General features: G+C 44.0%; 1 protein-coding gene across 2 annotated transcripts in view; it reads right to left on the bottom strand.

Annotated features, from left to right (window-relative positions):
- The window catches only part of LOC126335431 (clavesin-1-like), a 737,686-nt gene that overhangs the window by 72,739 nt on the left and 646,118 nt on the right, over positions 1 to 18,829 (bottom strand). For both annotated transcript variants that reach the window (XM_049998711.1, XM_049998712.1), the window contains exon 4: positions 7,367 to 7,517. In XM_049998711.1, the coding sequence (XP_049854668.1) occupies positions 7,367 to 7,517 (151 nt within the window). The remainder of the gene's footprint in view (positions 1 to 7,366; positions 7,518 to 18,829) is intronic.

Raw genomic sequence — 18,829 nt, 5'->3', positions numbered from 1 at the left:
ATTGGCACATGCATGGGCCGTCGGCTGCGCAGGTCAGTAGTTAGGAGAGTTCGGTGCACCGTGTGTTCATACACACTTGTACTCTGCCAGTATTAAAGTCTGGTGTTAGTTCGGCCACAGTTTGCCGCCTGTCCTGTTTTACAAGTCTGTCCAGCCTACGGCGTCCGACATCTGTGGTAGGGGGTGGCCACCCACCCACACGACATCTAGACGTGGTTTCATGTTAGTTTCGCCACTGTCGAAGACATTCACCGCAGCACTCTTCGAACACTAGACAAGTCGTGCAGTTTCCGAAATGCTCTCTCCGAGACTCCGGGCCATCATAATCTGCACTCAGTCAAACTCAGATAGAGGACTCACCTTCTCCTTTCTAAGCACGGACAGCACCGCTCACTCATACTACCTGCACGCTACGTGTCTGCCTAGAAGTCATTCCTATCCAGGTGACGCTGCTATCGCCTGGACGTGTTTACATCGTGATCATGTTCAGGCTGACCAGTGTATCTCCAGTATTTTCTGGAGAATGGGAGGAGGTACTGCTCTCCTGCCACCTTTAAAACCAATTTGGACATAATGAGATTTTTACTCTGCAGCGGAATGTGCGCTGATATGAAACTTCCTGGCAGATTAAAACTGTGTGTCGGACTGAGACTCGAACTCGGGACCTTTGCCTTTCGCGCAAGTTTTCTACCATCTGAGATACGCAAGCACGCCTCACGGCCCGTCCTCACAGCCCTACTTCTGCCAGTACCTCGTCTCCTACTTTCCAAACTTTACAGAATGTGGCTCACAGCTGATAGGTCAAATGTTTTGATTTAATACAGACTGGTTACCATTAAAGTGTAGCTACTCACGGAGGTCCACTGTGGGCAGTAATTATCGTATGGCAGCGAAATTTAGTAGATATGTTAATGCGTTAATGAGGAACGATTTACCCCGAAAACATTAGTTCCAGTATTATCCTGCAAATCTGGGGAATACACTGTTTGTATGACGGCTCGACGTCCAAGCTATCATTTGACAAGCCAGTGAGTGAACAGTATGGATATCGAGAAGAGAGACCGCGCGCTTTTAGTGAAACAGTTTTAGGTGGACGACAGCAAACACAGTGCTGCGCTGAGGGAGTATCGTATACTGAGAGGTCCAATGTCATCAAATGCTTTAACGGAAATGATAATGAAATTCGAAAACACGGTTGAGCTTGGTGTGGCACCTGGAACAGGAAGGCGTGCTTTCCAGTTGGAAGTTACTGACAAGGCTGCTGTTTCTCTGACCGACCACGACCCGGGCGGTGTTAGTGCTGTTGCAGTGTTACGAGAATCGCCCATGACATGGTCAACGGTACGTAGCGTTTTGCGGTCTATTTTACAGTGGTACCCATAGAAGATCCAGAAGGAGCATCAACAGAAAGAAGGATCCTTTATTGTATGATTATATGAAAGCGGAACAAACACTGGTAGCAGTTACTTCTGTAAAATATCTGGGAGTATGCGTGCGGAACGATTGGAAGTGGAATGATCATATAAAATTAATTGTTGGTAAGGCGGGTACCAGGTTGAGATTCACTGGGAGAGTCCTTCGAAAATGTAGTCCATCAACAAAGGAGGTGGCTTACAAAACACTCGTTCGACCTATACTTGAGTATTTCTCATCAGTGTGGGATCCGTACCACATCGCGTTGACAGAGCAGATAGAGAAGATCCAAAGAAGAGCGGCGTGTTTCGTCACAGGTTTATTTGGTAAGTGAAATAGCGTTACGGAGATGTTTAGCAAACTCGAGTCACAGACTCTGCGAGAGAGGCAATCTGCATCGTGGTGTAGCTTGCTGTCCAGGTTTCGAGAGGGTGCGTTTCTGGATGAAGTATCGAATATATTGCTTCCCCCTACTTATACCTCCCGAAGAGATCACGAATGTAAAATTAGAGAGATTCAAGCACGCACAGAGGCATACCGTCAGTCGTTCTTCCTGCGAACCATACACGACTGGAACAGGAAAGAGAGGTAATGAGAGTGGCACGTAAAGTGCCCTCCGCCACATACCGCTGTGTGGCTTGCGGAGTATAAATGTAGATGTAGATGAACTGAAACCTCATGATCCTCAGCAGCGCTCTGAATATACTCTTCGGTTTCTGGCACGGATCGAACTTGATGACAAGTAGCCAGGCAACATTCTGTGGCGTGACAAGACATTTTGTACTACGGCGTACAGCGAAAACACAGAACTGCCGAATATGAGGCACCGTTAAACAGCTTTTTGTGCACGAAGAGCCATTGCACACGTAGTACGTGACCACGTGGTTGTATTCACAGGCACCTTTCTTATCTGTCCTCCTTTGTAGAGAATACATCCAGAAAGCCTGTCAGGTGTACCGCGCCGTCTCCACGTTATCGAGACATCTTTGTACAGCATGAGATTACTTCTTCGGAAGAGGACAGCTGTGTGGTAACTGTTGTTTTCAAGCAAGAGGGCGCAACGCCTCACGTTGCTCGCCCAGTGGAAGATTTGCTTAATGCAACGTTTCACGAACATGTTATCCCAGAGGTTTTCCAGACGTTTGGTCCGCAAGATCACCCGATCCGACAGTATGTGACTTATGGGTTTGCGGTTAGGCCAGTACACAGGAACACGGTGCTCAGGTTTACCGGAACTGACGCGAGCAGCTGTTCATCACGTCGTTTTACAAACGCAGCATGTCGTAGACGGCCCTGGTGCTTGTACTGAATAAACTGTGTAAGCGGCAGCTACTAGTAAAATTAGCATTAAGCCTTTTTCACTTGTCTGACTTTTTCTGCCCACGTCCCATTCCTAATCCATAGCATATGGGAACGGTTCCAATACGTCTTTCTTGCATTCACAGCGCCAGATTTGCAACGGATGGTCAATACGAATTAATTTTATCCAACATAAATCGGTTCCGCATTATAATATCTACCAAGTTTCGTTGCCATAAGATAATTACAACCCACCTGAACCTCTCTGAGCAGCTGCAATTTAATTATAATGACCCGGCATGCCGAATAACTGTCACCACGCAGGGAAGCCGTACCGTACACTACATGCAGACAAGGTCCCCCACCCTCGCACATAGTGAGATCTATGGCCGATCCTGATTGTTCCAGGAATGCAGCGGCTGCAGCAAACTTGGATACATCGCCATTGCCTGCCACGGTAATGATGCATGATACCCACACTAACAAACCCAACCTTGAATGAACTATCGCAGCTAGTAAGCCACTATTGCTCTTACTACACATCCTACTGTCGCAGAGGTTTTTTTCCTACGGCACGAGCCTTGGCACTTTTTTCCCTCTGCTCTTCAAATCACTACCCTCACTCGCGTTTCGTCCACAGTCTATCACCTGATGGACCGTGTTAATGCGTAGTCTTACCCAGACGCAAGGATAACACCACAGCCCAGCATCCTGTTATCCGCTTACTAGATAACTAACATGTTGACGGAAGTGACAGTAGAGCTTTTGGTTTGGTCACCACGTTGGTGCGGGCGTGGCGGGGCGCCATCTTTTATTTATTTATTTATTGTTCCGTGGGACCAAATTAAGGAGAAATCTCCATGGTCATGGAACGAGTCAATACATGGAATTATAACACGATAGTAGAAACAGATAAAATCAAATATAAAAAAACATATTCAAGCGATAAGTCTTAAGTTAAAATAAAGAAAGTCAACAATGTAACACTGGAATTTGCTTAATTTTTTAGCTCTTCCAGGAGCTTCTCGACAGAATAGAAGGAGTGAGCCATGAGGAAACTCTTCAGTTTGGACTTAAAAGAGTTTGGGCTACTGCTAAGATTTTGTGGTAGCTTATTGAAAATGGATGCAGAAGAATACTGCACTCATTTCTGCACAAGAGTCAAGGAAGTGCATTCCACATGCAGATTTGATTTCTGCCTATTATTAACTGAGTGAAAGCTGCCAACTCTTGGGAAATAAGCTAATACTGCTAACAACAAACGACATCAAAGAAAATATATACTGTGAGGGCAGTGTCAGAATTCCCAAACTATTGAATAGGGGTCCACAAGAGGTTCTCGAACTTACACCACATACAGCTCGAACAGCCCGTTTTTGGGCCAAAAATACCCTTTTTGAATCAGAAGAATTACCCCAAAAAATAATACCATACGACATAAGCGTATGAAAATATGAGAAGTAGGCTACTTTTCGTGTTGAACTGCTCTATTGGTAAATAAAGCAGCATTCAGTTTCTGAACAAACAGCTTACTATCTATCCGAACGCCTAGGAACTTGGACTGTTCTGTCTCGCTTGTAATATGCCCATTCTGTCTGATCAAAATATCGGTCCTTGTTGAATTGTGAGTTAGAAACTATAAAAAGTGAGTCTTACTGTGATTTAGCATCAAATTGTTTTCCACAAGCCACGAACTTATTTCATGAACTACATTATTTGATACTGTTTCAATATTACACACAAGATCCTTCACTACCAAGCTGGTGTAATCAGCAAACAGAAATATTTTTGAATCACAAGTAATACTAGAAGGCATATCATTTATATAAATAAGAAACAGCAGTGGCCCCAGCACCGACCCTTGCGGAACGCCCCACTTAACAGTGCCCCAAATGGCACTGAACATCACTACCACTCTCAATATTGCGGAGAATTACCTTCTGCTTTCTGTTCTTCAAGTAAGAGGCGAACAGTTCTCCATAATGGTCCAACTTCTGCAGTAATCGTTTGTGGTCAACACAGTCAAAAACCTTCGTTAAATCAAAGAAAACACCTTGCGTTCGCAACCGTTTATTTAATCCGTCCTGAACTTCACAGAGAAAAGAGAATATATCATTTTCTGTTGTAAAACCATTTCTAAAACCAAACTCTACATTTGACAGCAAATTATGTGAATTTAAATGCTCAAGTAACGGCCGGCCGCGGTGGTCTAGGGGTTCTAGGCGTTGAGTCCGGAACCGCGCGACTGCTATGGTCACAGGTTCGAATCCTGCCTCGGGCATGGATTTGTGTGATGTCCTTGGGTTAGTTAGGTTTAAGTAGTTCTAAGTTCTAGGGGACTGATGACCACAGATGTTAAGTCCCATAGTGCTCAGAGCCATTTGAAAGCCATTTTTTGCTCCAGTAACCTTGTATATACAACCTTCTCGATAACTTTAGCAAACACCGATGGCATAGAAATAGGTCTGAAGTTGTCAACATTATCCCTGTCTCCCTTTTTATAAAGTGGCTTCACTAGCGAGTACTTTAATCGGTCAGGAAACCGATCACTCCTAAAGGAAAAGTTACAGATATGGCTAAGTACCGGGCTAACATACACAGAACAATATTTCAGTATTCTGCTAGGTACCCCGTCATATCCATGAGAGTTCTTGGTCTTTAGTGATTTAATTATTAACTCTTGTCAGTATCATGGAGGAGCATTTCACGTAACAGTCTTTATTTAAAAAAAAATATTAGGTTACCTTCTCTTTTCTTGATGTCACAAACTGTCACCCATCACGGAGCAATGCCAGGTTAAGCAATTATTTTTACAATCTGTAAGGTGTCAGGCAAATCCAACACCTTACATGAAAACCCTGATATGATAAGCAAATCCAGTAGTATGTCACATAGCTCCGAATAAATCGTGACATTAAATTAACCAAAGTAATACGAGTAACGAGTGAGCAAATGGAATACCACAGACTAACACAAGAATGCCTAAATGCATGTCGTACCTTCCCACCGTGAGGCAGACGCAGTTCCGAGGGGAGAAACGAGGACAGAAGCCGAGAGCAGAACCGTGTTGAGCTAGAAGGTCCTACGATAAGGGACGGACTGGACACCCACGTCGCCAGCTAACCATTAGGGCTCACCACCCGCATGTTTTAGCGTGAGACTTTTTCGTGTCTCAGGTACGTCAAGGACCACCCCCCAGCACATGTTAAAAGATAGAGCCCTCCAGAAGAACAGTATAGATCTTACGATAACACTAAAAGGACCACACCAGCTGCAAGTTTTAGCGTGAGACTTTTTCGCGTCTCTGTTACGTTGCAAACTTTAAAAACATTGCCCCACCACAAAAAGTATAACGTTTCTCATTGGAAAGACAGAATTTTTGTAGGCGGAGCTTAAGGTTAACATTGAGACCCTGATTGGTCAGATGAAAACACAGCCAGATAGTTTTTTTAAACTAACTTCGGTAAATTGTAGTAAGGAGAAGTTAAGGGGGTTGTTTCCGAGACGGCGAGCTGGATGGCTGCTGCGCCGGTCGCTGCCGCCCTGACGCTGCCTAAACACCGACAAGGTAACGAACGCACGCGATGCCGCATATTTGAGCGCATAAAGCTTCACTCAGAACTGCAGAAGTCTCATCTGTTGCACCCCTTTTTTGCGTAATAATAATGGTGATCGTTAATTAAAACTCATGGTGTTCACATTTGCCACTTGAAGAACAGATCTGAAACGCGATGATTTTTCTTTTATATAGTTATTGAGAAGCCACATTAGCCACTGTAATTTACCCCAAGTTAGATAAGTTATTAAAGTTAATTGAGGGTCACTGTAGAACATTTTGAGAGTTTTCTCTTTTGTGAAACTTAAATTAAACCTAGATTATAGATGTGATATGGCATAGGTCATCCTTCGATCGATTGTAGAACTTGGAAACCCATTTAGGGAATATTCGTTCAAATTTTTGTTGAACGCAGTTGGTTTTTACTATCCTGTATTAAAACATTTCCTTTTATCAATAGTGCAATTTATAAACGATGTTTTGTGAGTAGAATAAAATTTCCAGTGGTAAACTTAACTGCTTTTTCGACGTTATTTTACCAGCTAACTAAAAATAGGAAAGCCTTGAACCCTTTCCACTAAATTTAGTTAGTATTAAGATTCTTTTACAGGGAGTGCAGTGGAGCTGACGCTGAGATCATTAAGTATTTGGTTATATCATCGCAAGTCTCACTGAACTCTTCTGAATTCTACATGTCATGTGTGGTCTGGCGTCTCCTTACCAGCAACAGGTCCCAGGTTCAAACTAGTTAATTCCCTAAAAAACACGCTCAGAGTGTTGTTGCGCGACAGTGGTAGGGAGACACGATATAGAACAATCAGACACCACCATGAATGTTTAGAAATCTAGCCGAACATTTTTCGCACCTAGCGCCTCTCCTGCGGTCTGACCCGTTCCGTTAACTCTTCTACTTGGCCTCCCCGCCCGTTACTGCGTGTTTACATCAGGAGCGCATTGCAGCAGACCGTGTTGTAGGTGCATCTCGTGGCTCGTGGCCAGCGAGGGAAAGTGTTCTGCCAGCAGCAGGCTATGCGTACAACCTTGCTCCGCTGCCGCACAGCGCAGTAAGCGCGCATCCGCCTGGGATCAGCTGCTCACCTATGCGGTAATACATGATGCGGCGGCCCGTCTGCTCGCGATACGGCAGCACGCCCAGCACGTCGTCCTCACCGATGAAGTCCAGCTCCAGCAGCGACACGCCCTTCTGGATGTACGGATTGTCCTCGATGAACTTGTAGTAGCTCACCAGCTGCAACAAAGCCAACCGCTTGTCATATACCAGAGCAGTGGTTCCCAACCTGAGGACACAAATGAAATTTTCTGAGTGGTAAAAACTAAACGATTCGATTCTGCTTCGGTGACGAAATTAAATTATTTTCAAAAGATCATTACTATTATTACAGTTTTGTAAGACTCTAAGCAAAGAAGGGAAAGCAGAAAGGTGGAAGGAGTATATAGAGGGTCTATACAAGGGCGATGTACTTGAGGACAATATTATGGAAATGGAAGAGGATGTAGATGAAGATGAAATGGGAGATTGATACTGCGTGAAGAGTTTGACAGAGCACTGAAAGACCTGAGTCGAAACAAGGCCCCGGGAGTAGACAACATTCCATTAGAACTACTGACAGCCTTAGGAGAACCAGTCCTGACAAAACTCTACCATCTAGTGAGCAAGATGTACGAGACAGGCGAAATTCCCTCAGACTTCAAGAAGAATAAAATAATTCCAATCCCAAAGAGAGCAGGTGTTGACAGATGTGAAAATTACCGAACTATCAGTTTAATAAGCCGCAGCTGCAAAATACTAACGCGAATTCTTTACAGACGAATGGAAAAACTGGTAGAAGCCGACCTCGGGGAAGATCAGTTTGGATTCCGTAGAAATGTTGGAACACGTGAGGCAATACTGACCCTACGACTTATCTTAGAAGAAAGATTAAGGAAAGGCAAACCTACGTTTCTAGCATTTGTAGACTTAGAGAAAGCTTTTGACAATGTTGACTGGAATACTCTCTTTCAAATTCTAAAGATGGCAGGGGTAAAATACAGGGAGCGAAAGGCTATTTACAATTTGTACAGAAACCAGACGGCAGTTATAAGAGTCTTGGGGTATGAAAGGGAAGCAATGGTTGGGAAGGGAGTGAGACAGGGTTGTAGCCTCTCCCCGATGTTATTCAATCTGTATATTGAGCAAGCAAGAAAGGAAACAAAAGAAAAGTTCGGAGTAGGTAAACTTTGAGGTTCGCTGATGACTTTGTAATTCTGTCAGAGACAGCAAGGGACTTGGAAGAGCAATTGAACGGAATGGACAGTGTCTTGAAAGGAGAGTATAAGATGAACATCAACAAAAGAAAAACGAGGATAATGGAATGTAGTCGAATGAAGTCGGGTGATGCTGAGGGAATTATATTAGGAAATGAGACACTTGAAGTAGTAAAGGAGTTTAGCTATTTGGGGAGCAAAATAACTGACGATGGTAGAAGTAGAGAGGATATAAAATGTAGACTGGCAATGGCAAGGAAAGCGTTTCTGAAGAAGAAAAATTTGTTAATATCGAGCATAGATTTAAACGTTACGAAGTCGTTTCTTAAAGTATTTGTATGGAGTGTAGCCATGTATGGAAGTGAAACGTGGACGATAAATAGTTTAGACAAGAAGAGAATAGAAGCTTTCGAAATGTGGTGCGACAGAAGAATGCTGAAGATTAGATGGGTAGATCATACAACTAATGAGCAGGTATTGAATAGAATTGGGGAGAAGAGGAGCTTGTGGAAGAACTTGACTAGAAGAAGGGATCGGTTGGTAGGACATGTTCTGAGACATCGAGGGATCACCAATTTAGTATTGGAGGGCAGCGTGGAGGGTAAAAATCGTAGACGGAGACCAAGAGATGAATACACTAAGCAGATTCAGAAGGTTGTAGGCTGCAGTAGGTACTGGGAGATGAAGAAGCTTGCACAGGACAGAGTAGCATGGAGAGCTGCATCAAACCAGTCCCAGGACTGAAGACCACAACAACAACAAGACTCTAATATGCGTTATATATGAGCGCTCCGTCTTCAGGCCACAATTGGCCCATCGGGACCGTCCGACCGCCGTGTCATCCTCGGCTGAGTATGCGAATAGGAGGGGCGTGTGGTCAGCACAGCGCTCTCCCGGTCGTTATGATGGTTTTCTTTGATCAGAGCCGCCACTATTCGGTCGAGTAGCTCCTCAAGTGGCATCACGTGGCTGAGTGTACGCCGAAAAATGGCAACAGCGCATGGCAGCCCGGATGGTCACTCATCCACGAGCTGGCCACGCCCTAAAGCGCTTAATTGCGATGATCTGACGGGAACCGGTGTATCCACTGCGGCAAGGCCGTTGCCAATTTGCGTTATATAAGTTATCAGTAATTACTTTTCCTCTAGTGGTAGCGTTAATGTGGTGGAGGTTACGGGTTTCTTACATAGTCCACCCAGTACAGACATATGTTGTACTTTGTCCCGTACATCGTTGATGATGAAAGCAAATGCTAAATATCTTAGGAAAATGTATTCTCCAAGTTGTAGACAGAACCTGTAGTAGTCCAGAAAATTGCTTCATTACTCGCTTCGAAACAGATAGGTGAATTAATTGACAGCACCACACTGCAGCAACTACATAAGGGCCATTATAGTGCTATGGTGAGCACAGTGGTATTACTATTACTATTGCTACTGCTACTACTACTACTACTACTACTACTACTACTGCTATTAGTGGCTGTGGGCAGGTACAAAGCATTAACAGCCTGAAATTGGAAATTTGTGGTAAGTTCCTATGGGACCAAACAGCTGAGGTCATCGGTGCCTAGGTTTACACACTACTTAATCTAGGTCAAAATAACTGCCCGAGGGAGGACTCGAACCTCCGACGGGGGAAGCCGCGAGAGCCGTGACAAGGCGCCTCAGACCGCGCGGCTACCCTGCGTCGCATTAACAGCCTGAAGTCTTCCAGTTAAGAAGTAAGGAGTGCAGCAAGCACGTGATTTATGAGCATTAAGTATAGTGCACACATTTTAACTCGGGTGATTTTAAATGGGATTGCAGGGTGCATCTGAAGCAAGTGTCGTAACGGAGAGCAATAATGCGTGGGACGCTGTTTTTTTTTCTTTTTTAACAATTGTCTACCATCACTGTGGATAGTCAGCTTTCCTATCTGAGAAGAAGTTGTGGGTAGCACTTGCGATGCACCATGGGTACCTTCGTCTTTCATTCTAACCCCCCCCCCCCCAAACACACACACGCACACACACACACACACACACACACACACACACACACACACACACACACAAAGTAAGTATCTTTCATCATTTTAAAAATAAAAGTGTTCCGACAAGATAAATCTTTCATCCTACAGTTTAGTTAGGTGCTAAAGTTGGTAATAATGTGGGAGAGGGGGGAGGGGTGCAACAGACGTAAGGAGGAGGGGGCAGGGGGTACTAGCTGATGTCTGGTAGCACTCAAGGGTAATGTGCTAAGAAAGTTTAGGAATCACTGTACGAGAGCGAGTAAGTGGACACATTAAATACACTGATGGGAAAATATAATTAATGTAGTGTAAAGAAATTTTGAGAATACATTTGTCTAGGTAACAGATTAAAGTGATTAACATTGCAAAATCACATTTTAATCTAAGCCCGAGATAAGCCATTGCGGATGTTAGACGCTCTTACATTAATAACCGGTGTAAGCGAAGGAATGTTGAGTGCAAGGGTGAAACGTGCATGTATTGTGTTGCATATATGCCGGACGTCAGTTTGTGGGACGGAGTTCCATGCCTGTCGTAATTGGTCAGCCAATACAGGGACGGTTAACGGTGTTTGTGGAAGACGGAGTTGTCGTCCGATGATATCCCACATGTGCTCCATTGGAGACAAACCTGGTAACAGAGCAGGCCAAACCAAAATGTCGACACTCTGTAAGGCTTGTTGTATTACAACACCGGTATGCGGACTTATCCTGTTGGAAAACACCACTTGTAATGCTGTTCACGAATGGCTGCACATCACGTCGAACCGCCAAACTGACCTAAAGATTTGCAGTCAGGGTGCTTGGGATAGCCACGAGTGCTTCTGCGGTCATACGAAACCGTACCGCAGACTAACTCCAGATGTGGCAGATGTGGGTACAGTGTGTCTAGCACACAGACAGGTTTGTTTCAGGCCCTTTACTGGCCTCCTCCTAACAAATACTCGGCAATTACTGGCACCGAGGCAGAAACATGTTTCATCAGAAAACACAACAGACCTCCACCCTGCTCTGTAGTGAGCTCTCGATTGACACCACTGAAATCGCATATGGGGTTAGTTCGGCATAAGTGGAATGCAAGTTACAGCGCTTCTAGGTAGGAGCAGTCCTTCAAGTAACCCATCTATAACAGTTTGTTGCGTCAAAGCAGTTCCAGCTCCTGCTCAGATTGCTGCATTCCTCCAATATTGCAGCAAAATGAGTCTGACTACTATGGGACTTAACATCATGAGGTCATCAGTCCCCTAGAACATAGGAACTACTTAAACTTACGTAACCTAAGGACATCACACACACCCATGCCCGAGGCAGGATTCGAGCCTGCCACCGTAGCAGCAGCGCGGTTCCGGACAGAAGCGCCTAGGACCGCTCGGCCACAACGGCCGGCCCAGTATCGCAGAAAAAACATCCCCCTTCCCGTAGTCCTATTACATGACCTCTTTCACAAAAATATGGTTCAAATGGCTCTGAGCACTATGGGACTTAACATCTGAGGTCCTCAGTCCCCTAGTAGTTAGAACTACTTAAACCTAACTAAACTAGAGACATCAGACACTTCCATGCCCGAAGCACGATTCGAACCTGCGATCGTAGCAGTCGCGCGGTTCCGGACTGAAGCGCCTATAACCGCTCGGCCACCGCGGCCGGCACTCTTTGACACTCAGTGACGTGTTCATAATGGCATCTTTATCGCCTGAAAGGCATTCTTGACTAGTATCAACGCACCATGTCTCATTTCAAAGGTAACTAACGCTTACGAGCGCTACAGCGCGTTTTTAAAGCAAACCTGATTTGCAACCTCATACTGGCGCTACTAACCCCACTCTTATGCGACTGTCGCGACATCTGTAAAGACATGTTTCAGCTGTAGAAATACACCTGCCAACTCTCGTTTGTCGAACAACTCCTCCTATGTGCAACGATTTTTTTTTCCGCAGAGAGGGAAGAGAGGCGTGTCTCACTCAAATGTAAAACTGCTTGCAATACTAAAATTTCACTATGGATTAAAACTGTACGCCAAGCCTGAAGTCCAATCCGTACCACTACCAACAGCTGGCTAGAATCTCTCAGAGTGAACTATGTGAATATTCATTAACGTCCAGCTAAAAACCTCGATCTCCCAGTGTTGTTGCTTCATGGCGCTGCAAATAGAGTAAGTCAGCTGTGAACAGTTTTAGTGTGAAGAATGAAGACTACTCTGTTGCTACCTTTCCACTCAGCCGTGTTTATTGTTTTGAATTATTTGTAATCCACTTCGAATCAGTTATTGCATTATCTTCAGGAACTGAGCAATGGTACCGGTGTGATTCAGTACCGCAAGTATAACTTCCTAATGCACCTCAGCGTCCTCTAGTAAGGGAACTCCTAGTTTTCAGAACAGAGATTCCGGATTATCTTAACGGAATATACTTCGTGAGATGTATCATATACACTCCTAGAAATGGAAAAAAGAACACATTGACACCGGTGTGTCAGACCCACCATACCTGCTCCGGACACTGCGAGGGGGCTGTACAAGCAATGATCAAACGCACGGCACAGGAACCGCGGTGTTGGCCGTCGAATGGCGCTACCCGCGCAGCATTTGTGCACCAACAATGTATTTACCTAAATAATGTTCAAAAGTATATATATATCAGTTCATGATATCCAGTATTACAAATTTACTCTTTCTGCCGACGACTCACCTCCAACTGCGCAACGGTAAGCGCTGTTAACAGCCAACTGCCCAACACTGCAATAGCAAATTCCAACAATGCAAACCAACCACAGACTGCACACAGCACAGTCAGTGATTTTCATACAAATCGCTAGGTGGCGTTAACAAGATAAAAACCTAAACAGCCTACTTACACAGTGCATAGTCAAATCAGATATTACAGATCTCAGTGCACGTTCTCGCCGACCGTCGTGGCCGAGAGGTTCTAGGCGCTTCAGCCTGGAACCGCGCGACCGCTACGGTCGCAGGTTCGAATCCTGCCTCGGACGTGGATGTGTGTGATGTCCTTAGGTTGGTTAGGTTTAAGTAGTTCTAATTTCTAGGGGACTGATGACCTCAGATGTTAAGTCCCATAGTGCTCAGAGCCATTTGAACCATACGTTCTCATTGAACACTAGTTGACTTTAGTAGATGTAGTATCCACGGACAATTTTTTCCTCTTCGAAGTTGGTGTTGCTTCGTTGGCTGGGGGGGGGGGGGGGGGGGGAGGTGGAGGGAGAAGATGAACGGATTAAACAGCAGTCCCTCGTTCAAGTAATGCCGGTAGTATATCTGGAGTTGGTGACAACAACCAGGAATATCATCGAAATGTGATAGTACGCAGCAGTGGTGAAGTCAAGTTGCCGAAGGCAGGTGAAATGTAATTAGGGATAAGAGAGCAAAAATATGGGTTGGGCTGGTCTGCGACACCTGCCCCCCTCCACTCAGTGCCTCAACTGCGGCGAAAGGCACCACTCCACGTCTGACGGCGACCGACCGGATGCAGTGGGAATAAAATAAAGTGCAGTCGAAGAAAGGGCTAAGAATCTGAAATTAAAACACAGTGAAAGAGAAATCAGTCCGACTGGCGGAGGAGATAGAGTCGTACCTAGCATCAGAGGTAAGTAATCCGGAAGAACATGACTGGCGTGTAGAGCAAGGAGGAAGGGGCAGTCCAACATGATATGAGGTAATATCTTGTAATGCTCCGCTACAGCAACATGAGGTGACTCATTACTAATGGGTTTACCTGGTATGGCCGATAGGGTGGTGATACACGACGGTGGATTCCTTCCGCGAGGAATGGAAGGAGGGAGTGCCACGTAGCCCGTATCCTTGATTGCGAGTATTTTGTCAGAGGGAACAGTTGTTGTTGTTGTTGTTGTCTTTAGTCCTGAGACTGGTTTGATGCAGCTCTCCATGCTACTCTATCCTGTGCAAGCTTCTTCATCTCCCAGTACCTACTGCAACCTACATCCTTCTGTATCTGCTTATAGTTTTCATCTCTTGGTTTCCCTCTACGATTTTTACCCTCCACGGTGCCCTCCAATACTAAACTGCTGATCCCTTGATGCCTCAGAACATGCCCTACCAACCGGTCCCTTCTTCTTGTCAAGTTGTGCCACATACTTCTCTTCTCCTCAATTCTATTCAATACTTCCTCATTAGTTATGTGATCTACCCATCTAATCTTCAGCATTCTTCTGTAGCACCACAGTAGGGAACAGTAGCGCATCAGATTTTCCATCTCCGAGTGAACAGAGAGGCCGTATTTGCAAACGTAAATCCGCGTCTGTAATGATCAAATTAAATGTTGGGCGAGGAATCTTTTCTCTAGCCAAATGGTCGGCCAGTTCGTTTACGAGGATATCCACGTAATTTGAGGGGAGAATCCGGTATTAAATTCACTCTGGGCTACCTTCAATAGCAAGCCGTAGCAACCAAAGATTCTTATAAAGAATGAGCTTCAGCATTAAATTACTGCTACATCATGGAAGGAGCGATGTCATGTCTCCGTATAGGTAACTGCTTCTACTTTTCGAACACTATTTGTTTTATTCATAAAGCGAGTGTCAGTTAGGCTGTTAACTTAAAACATTTCCGTCATAATGGAACATATCGAAACAATGTTGTCAAAAAGTCATAGATGTAAAATTTCCAGTATTTTCTGTGTGGTCGATCCTTTGACATGGGACACCCCAATGTTCGCACTGGTACTTACTTTACGAACAGTTTGTAAGCATACTGAATTTGAGGCGTAAATGACGTCACATTCAAGCTTAATCCCTGCCATGTTAACATATTTACATGGTAATGTGCCAGTTCCGGGATCCGTCAACCTGACATCAACCCCCTTTACAGATAATTTTGCAGAAAGTGTCTTAAGGTCTAGAGTGTCTTCTCTACAAAACACCAGTACCGCCAAATATGTGAGCACCAGTACTGCAAAAGAAAACATTTTTAAAAATAACTTCTCATGGTTGGAGTTCACAGTCATGTCAAATTATTTATTTATTTCGTAGTTGAAGTTTCGGCCTTTGGGCCATTTCCAAGTGGTGCTGCGAAAGATTTTCCTTCAGCACATGTTAGACTTTAAAATCCTACGGTATGTATACACGTCATCGTCAAAAGTAGGCCTCTTGTTTTCTATCTGGGGAGACGTAACAGGTTATACACTCAGTTAAATTTATCGAATAAATAAAACAAACTCTAGCGGAGAGAAGATATTTAGTAAGTGGCAGAACACCTAGTGATATCGCTGATGACGGCAACCAGAGCGGAAAAAATCGTGATGCAACACGTGAAAGTAGAATGTACTCGTTCTCGCGCACAATTCTCACAACTGCAGGAGTAATTGGACGTTATATTTCTTGAGGTTTTGACAGCCTATTATGTAGAGAAGGTGAGAAATTCCTCACAGTCAAAGCACTTTACTTTGGTGATGTCAGAAAGGCAGGCAGAAAACTGTAAACTACCAGATGAAGCAGCTTCACAACTTAAATGGAAAACTTTTCAGTAGTCTGGAACTACATTTATGAGAAAATCAAGTTCTATCTGCGAGAGAGGCAGACATGATTTGTGCTTCAGCTAGTTTTTCTCTTTGAGAAACGTCAGAAAAGAGGACGCAGTAAAAAGACGAGGACAGAAAGCGTTTTGAGCCCTGTCTTGCGAGCCTTGAAGCGCTGCATGCCTGACATCAGCCAGGAAGAAGCTAATTAGCCTAGCCTTATTCTTGTAAGTATTCTGCTGTCATTTTCATTGTCGCCTTCGTGCTGGAGAACACCATTTTTTGCTTTTAGTGTTCATGATGGATGAATTATTACGCCAAGGAAAAGAATGGTCTGATGGACGGAAAGGTGGGATTTGGAAGACTGCTATATTTAACTGCAAACGATGTGAAAACTCTGAACGACGTTACCTGGTATTACCGGACTTGTGAGCGCTTCGTATTATTTACTGTAGCAGATATGCTCCACCATACGTCAGTTTCACGTACCCTACTGATCTACAGTTATGTAATACGCTACTTACATTTATTCAGTAACTCATGTGTGACGTAATAGTTGTCAAGGTCAAACAACTGTAAACAATCACTTTGTTAGTGCTTTACAGTTACCCTGGGTAGATCTCAAATGCATTGTCGATAATGTTGGTGGTAATAAATAAATAAATAAAATAATGGTTCAAATGGCTCTGAGCACTATGGGACTTAACATCTGAGGTCATCAGTTCCCTAGAACGTAGAACTACTTAAACCTAACCAACCTAAGGACATCACACACATCCATGCCCGAGGCAGGATTCAAACCTGCGACCGTAGCGGTCGTGCGGTTCCAGACTGTAGCGCCTAGAACCGCTCGGCCACAACGGCCGGCTGTTAGTGGTCTGATTAAGACACTGGATTCTTATTCGGGACGGCATTTAAAATCCCTGTTGGACTATCCTTAGTTCTGTTTTCCGTGATTTCCCTAAATCGCCTGATGCTAATGCCAGGATGGTTTCTTTGACGGAGCACGGTCGGTTTCCGTCATAATCCTTCCCCAGTGTGTACTTGCACTGTCCTTAATGACTTTCGTCGATGGGACATTAAACCATCTTTTTTTCTAATATACGTATAGCACAGCAAAATATTGGTGTGAGACCGTAATCAAGATTATATACTGCTTAAATGCGAACTATATGTAGCCTACACATGCGTATCAAAACGGCGCTAATTATTGTTTACTAATTTATCGATTTTACTGGTTTTTGAACTCTGGATTATTTTAAGGAATACAACACCAGCCACATTTCTATTTTTGCCAACAGGTGTTTCGAGTTTTCACCCATCTTCAGTGACGTAACAAGTATTTAATCTTTAACTGGTGCATAGCTAAAAACAGACTTCTATTGTGCTTGTTGCTCCAATTTTTCGCACTTACAATGGTGGCATGAACAGACTATTTTGGAATATTATCACAAAACATAGCGGTATCAGTGACGTTGCAGATTAACAAGTACTACATTCCTCTTTCCCCAAGTTCGATTGAATACCTCGTCATGAGTTTTTCGATCTACCAATCCATTCTCCGCATTCTTCTTTAGTATCACATTTCCAAAGCTTCAGTTCTCTTGCTGTCTGAACTGCTTATCGTCAATGTTTCGTTTCCGCTTAGGCTAGACTCCATAAAAAAGCCTTAAAATATATTTTGACACTTCAGGATATACTAGACGTTAACACATACCTCTTTTTCAGAAACGCTTTTTTCTTATTGCTAGTCTGCGTTTTGTATGCGTCCTACTTCGGCCATCATCAGTTATTTTGCTATCCAAATACCAAAACTTATATACTTTTATTGTTTCATTTTCAGATTTAATTCCTTCAGAACCGTGTGATTTAATTCGATAACATTTATTTAACCTTCTATTGTTTTGTTCGCCTTTATTTTATAACATCTTTTCAAGAGATTATCCCTTCTGTTCAACTGCACTTCCAACTATTTGGCCATCTATGGTAGAACTACATTGCCATCGTCAATTGTTGAGGTTTTTATTACTTCTCCCTGTACTTTAATTCACTTTCCAAATCTGTTGTTGTTTTCCCTTACTGTTTGCGCAATCTACAGATAGAGAAACATTGGAGATAGGTTGAAACCCTGTCTCTCACTCATCTCAAGCTCTGCTCCCTTTCATGTCCTACGTATCTTAGAACCGCTGTATAGTTTCTGTACAAGTTTTACGTAACCTCTCACTCTTTACATTCCATGCCTTACACCTTCAGAATTTCAGAACATTCTTTAAAATCCACAGTTGCCATAAACTTGGATTTGTCTTTTTTCATTGTGATGAAAGTGATTTGAGGTGAGGGGCACTAAACATCGAGGTAATCAGCACCCAGACTAAAAGTCAGCATGCCAGTCTCTTGGGTGGGGATGCATGCGGAGCAGAGTGTAATTTTATAAGATCTGCCTCCTTCCCCCAGCAATTCAGGGATAAGGCTTGACAGTTCACAATATTTCACCACTCTTATAACACTGGAATTAGTATCGGTGAGGATGGTGGGCAGATCTCCGTCGAGACTGAGGTCTCCCCTAATATTGTTGTATAGGACACACATTGCCAAAACATTCCGAACTGAAAGTGGCACACCACAAACTTCGTAGAGTGGGGGATCCTTCCGCCCACGTGTCAGAGGCGCACAACCTCCCTCCAGTGGAGAGGCCGACGAAGTCCGCCATGCCTGTGTGGTCGGTTTAAGCTACCACAGTGTTTTCTGTCAACTGCAACCATTCTTCCTTCATTATGTGTGCTATGGTAACCCAAAGG

The sequence above is a fragment of the Schistocerca gregaria genome, chromosome 2, assembly GCF_023897955.1.
Source record: "Schistocerca gregaria isolate iqSchGreg1 chromosome 2, iqSchGreg1.2, whole genome shotgun sequence".
NCBI lineage: Eukaryota > Metazoa > Arthropoda > Insecta > Orthoptera > Acrididae > Schistocerca > Schistocerca gregaria.
This window is presented reverse-complemented; position numbering and strand designations above follow the sequence as displayed.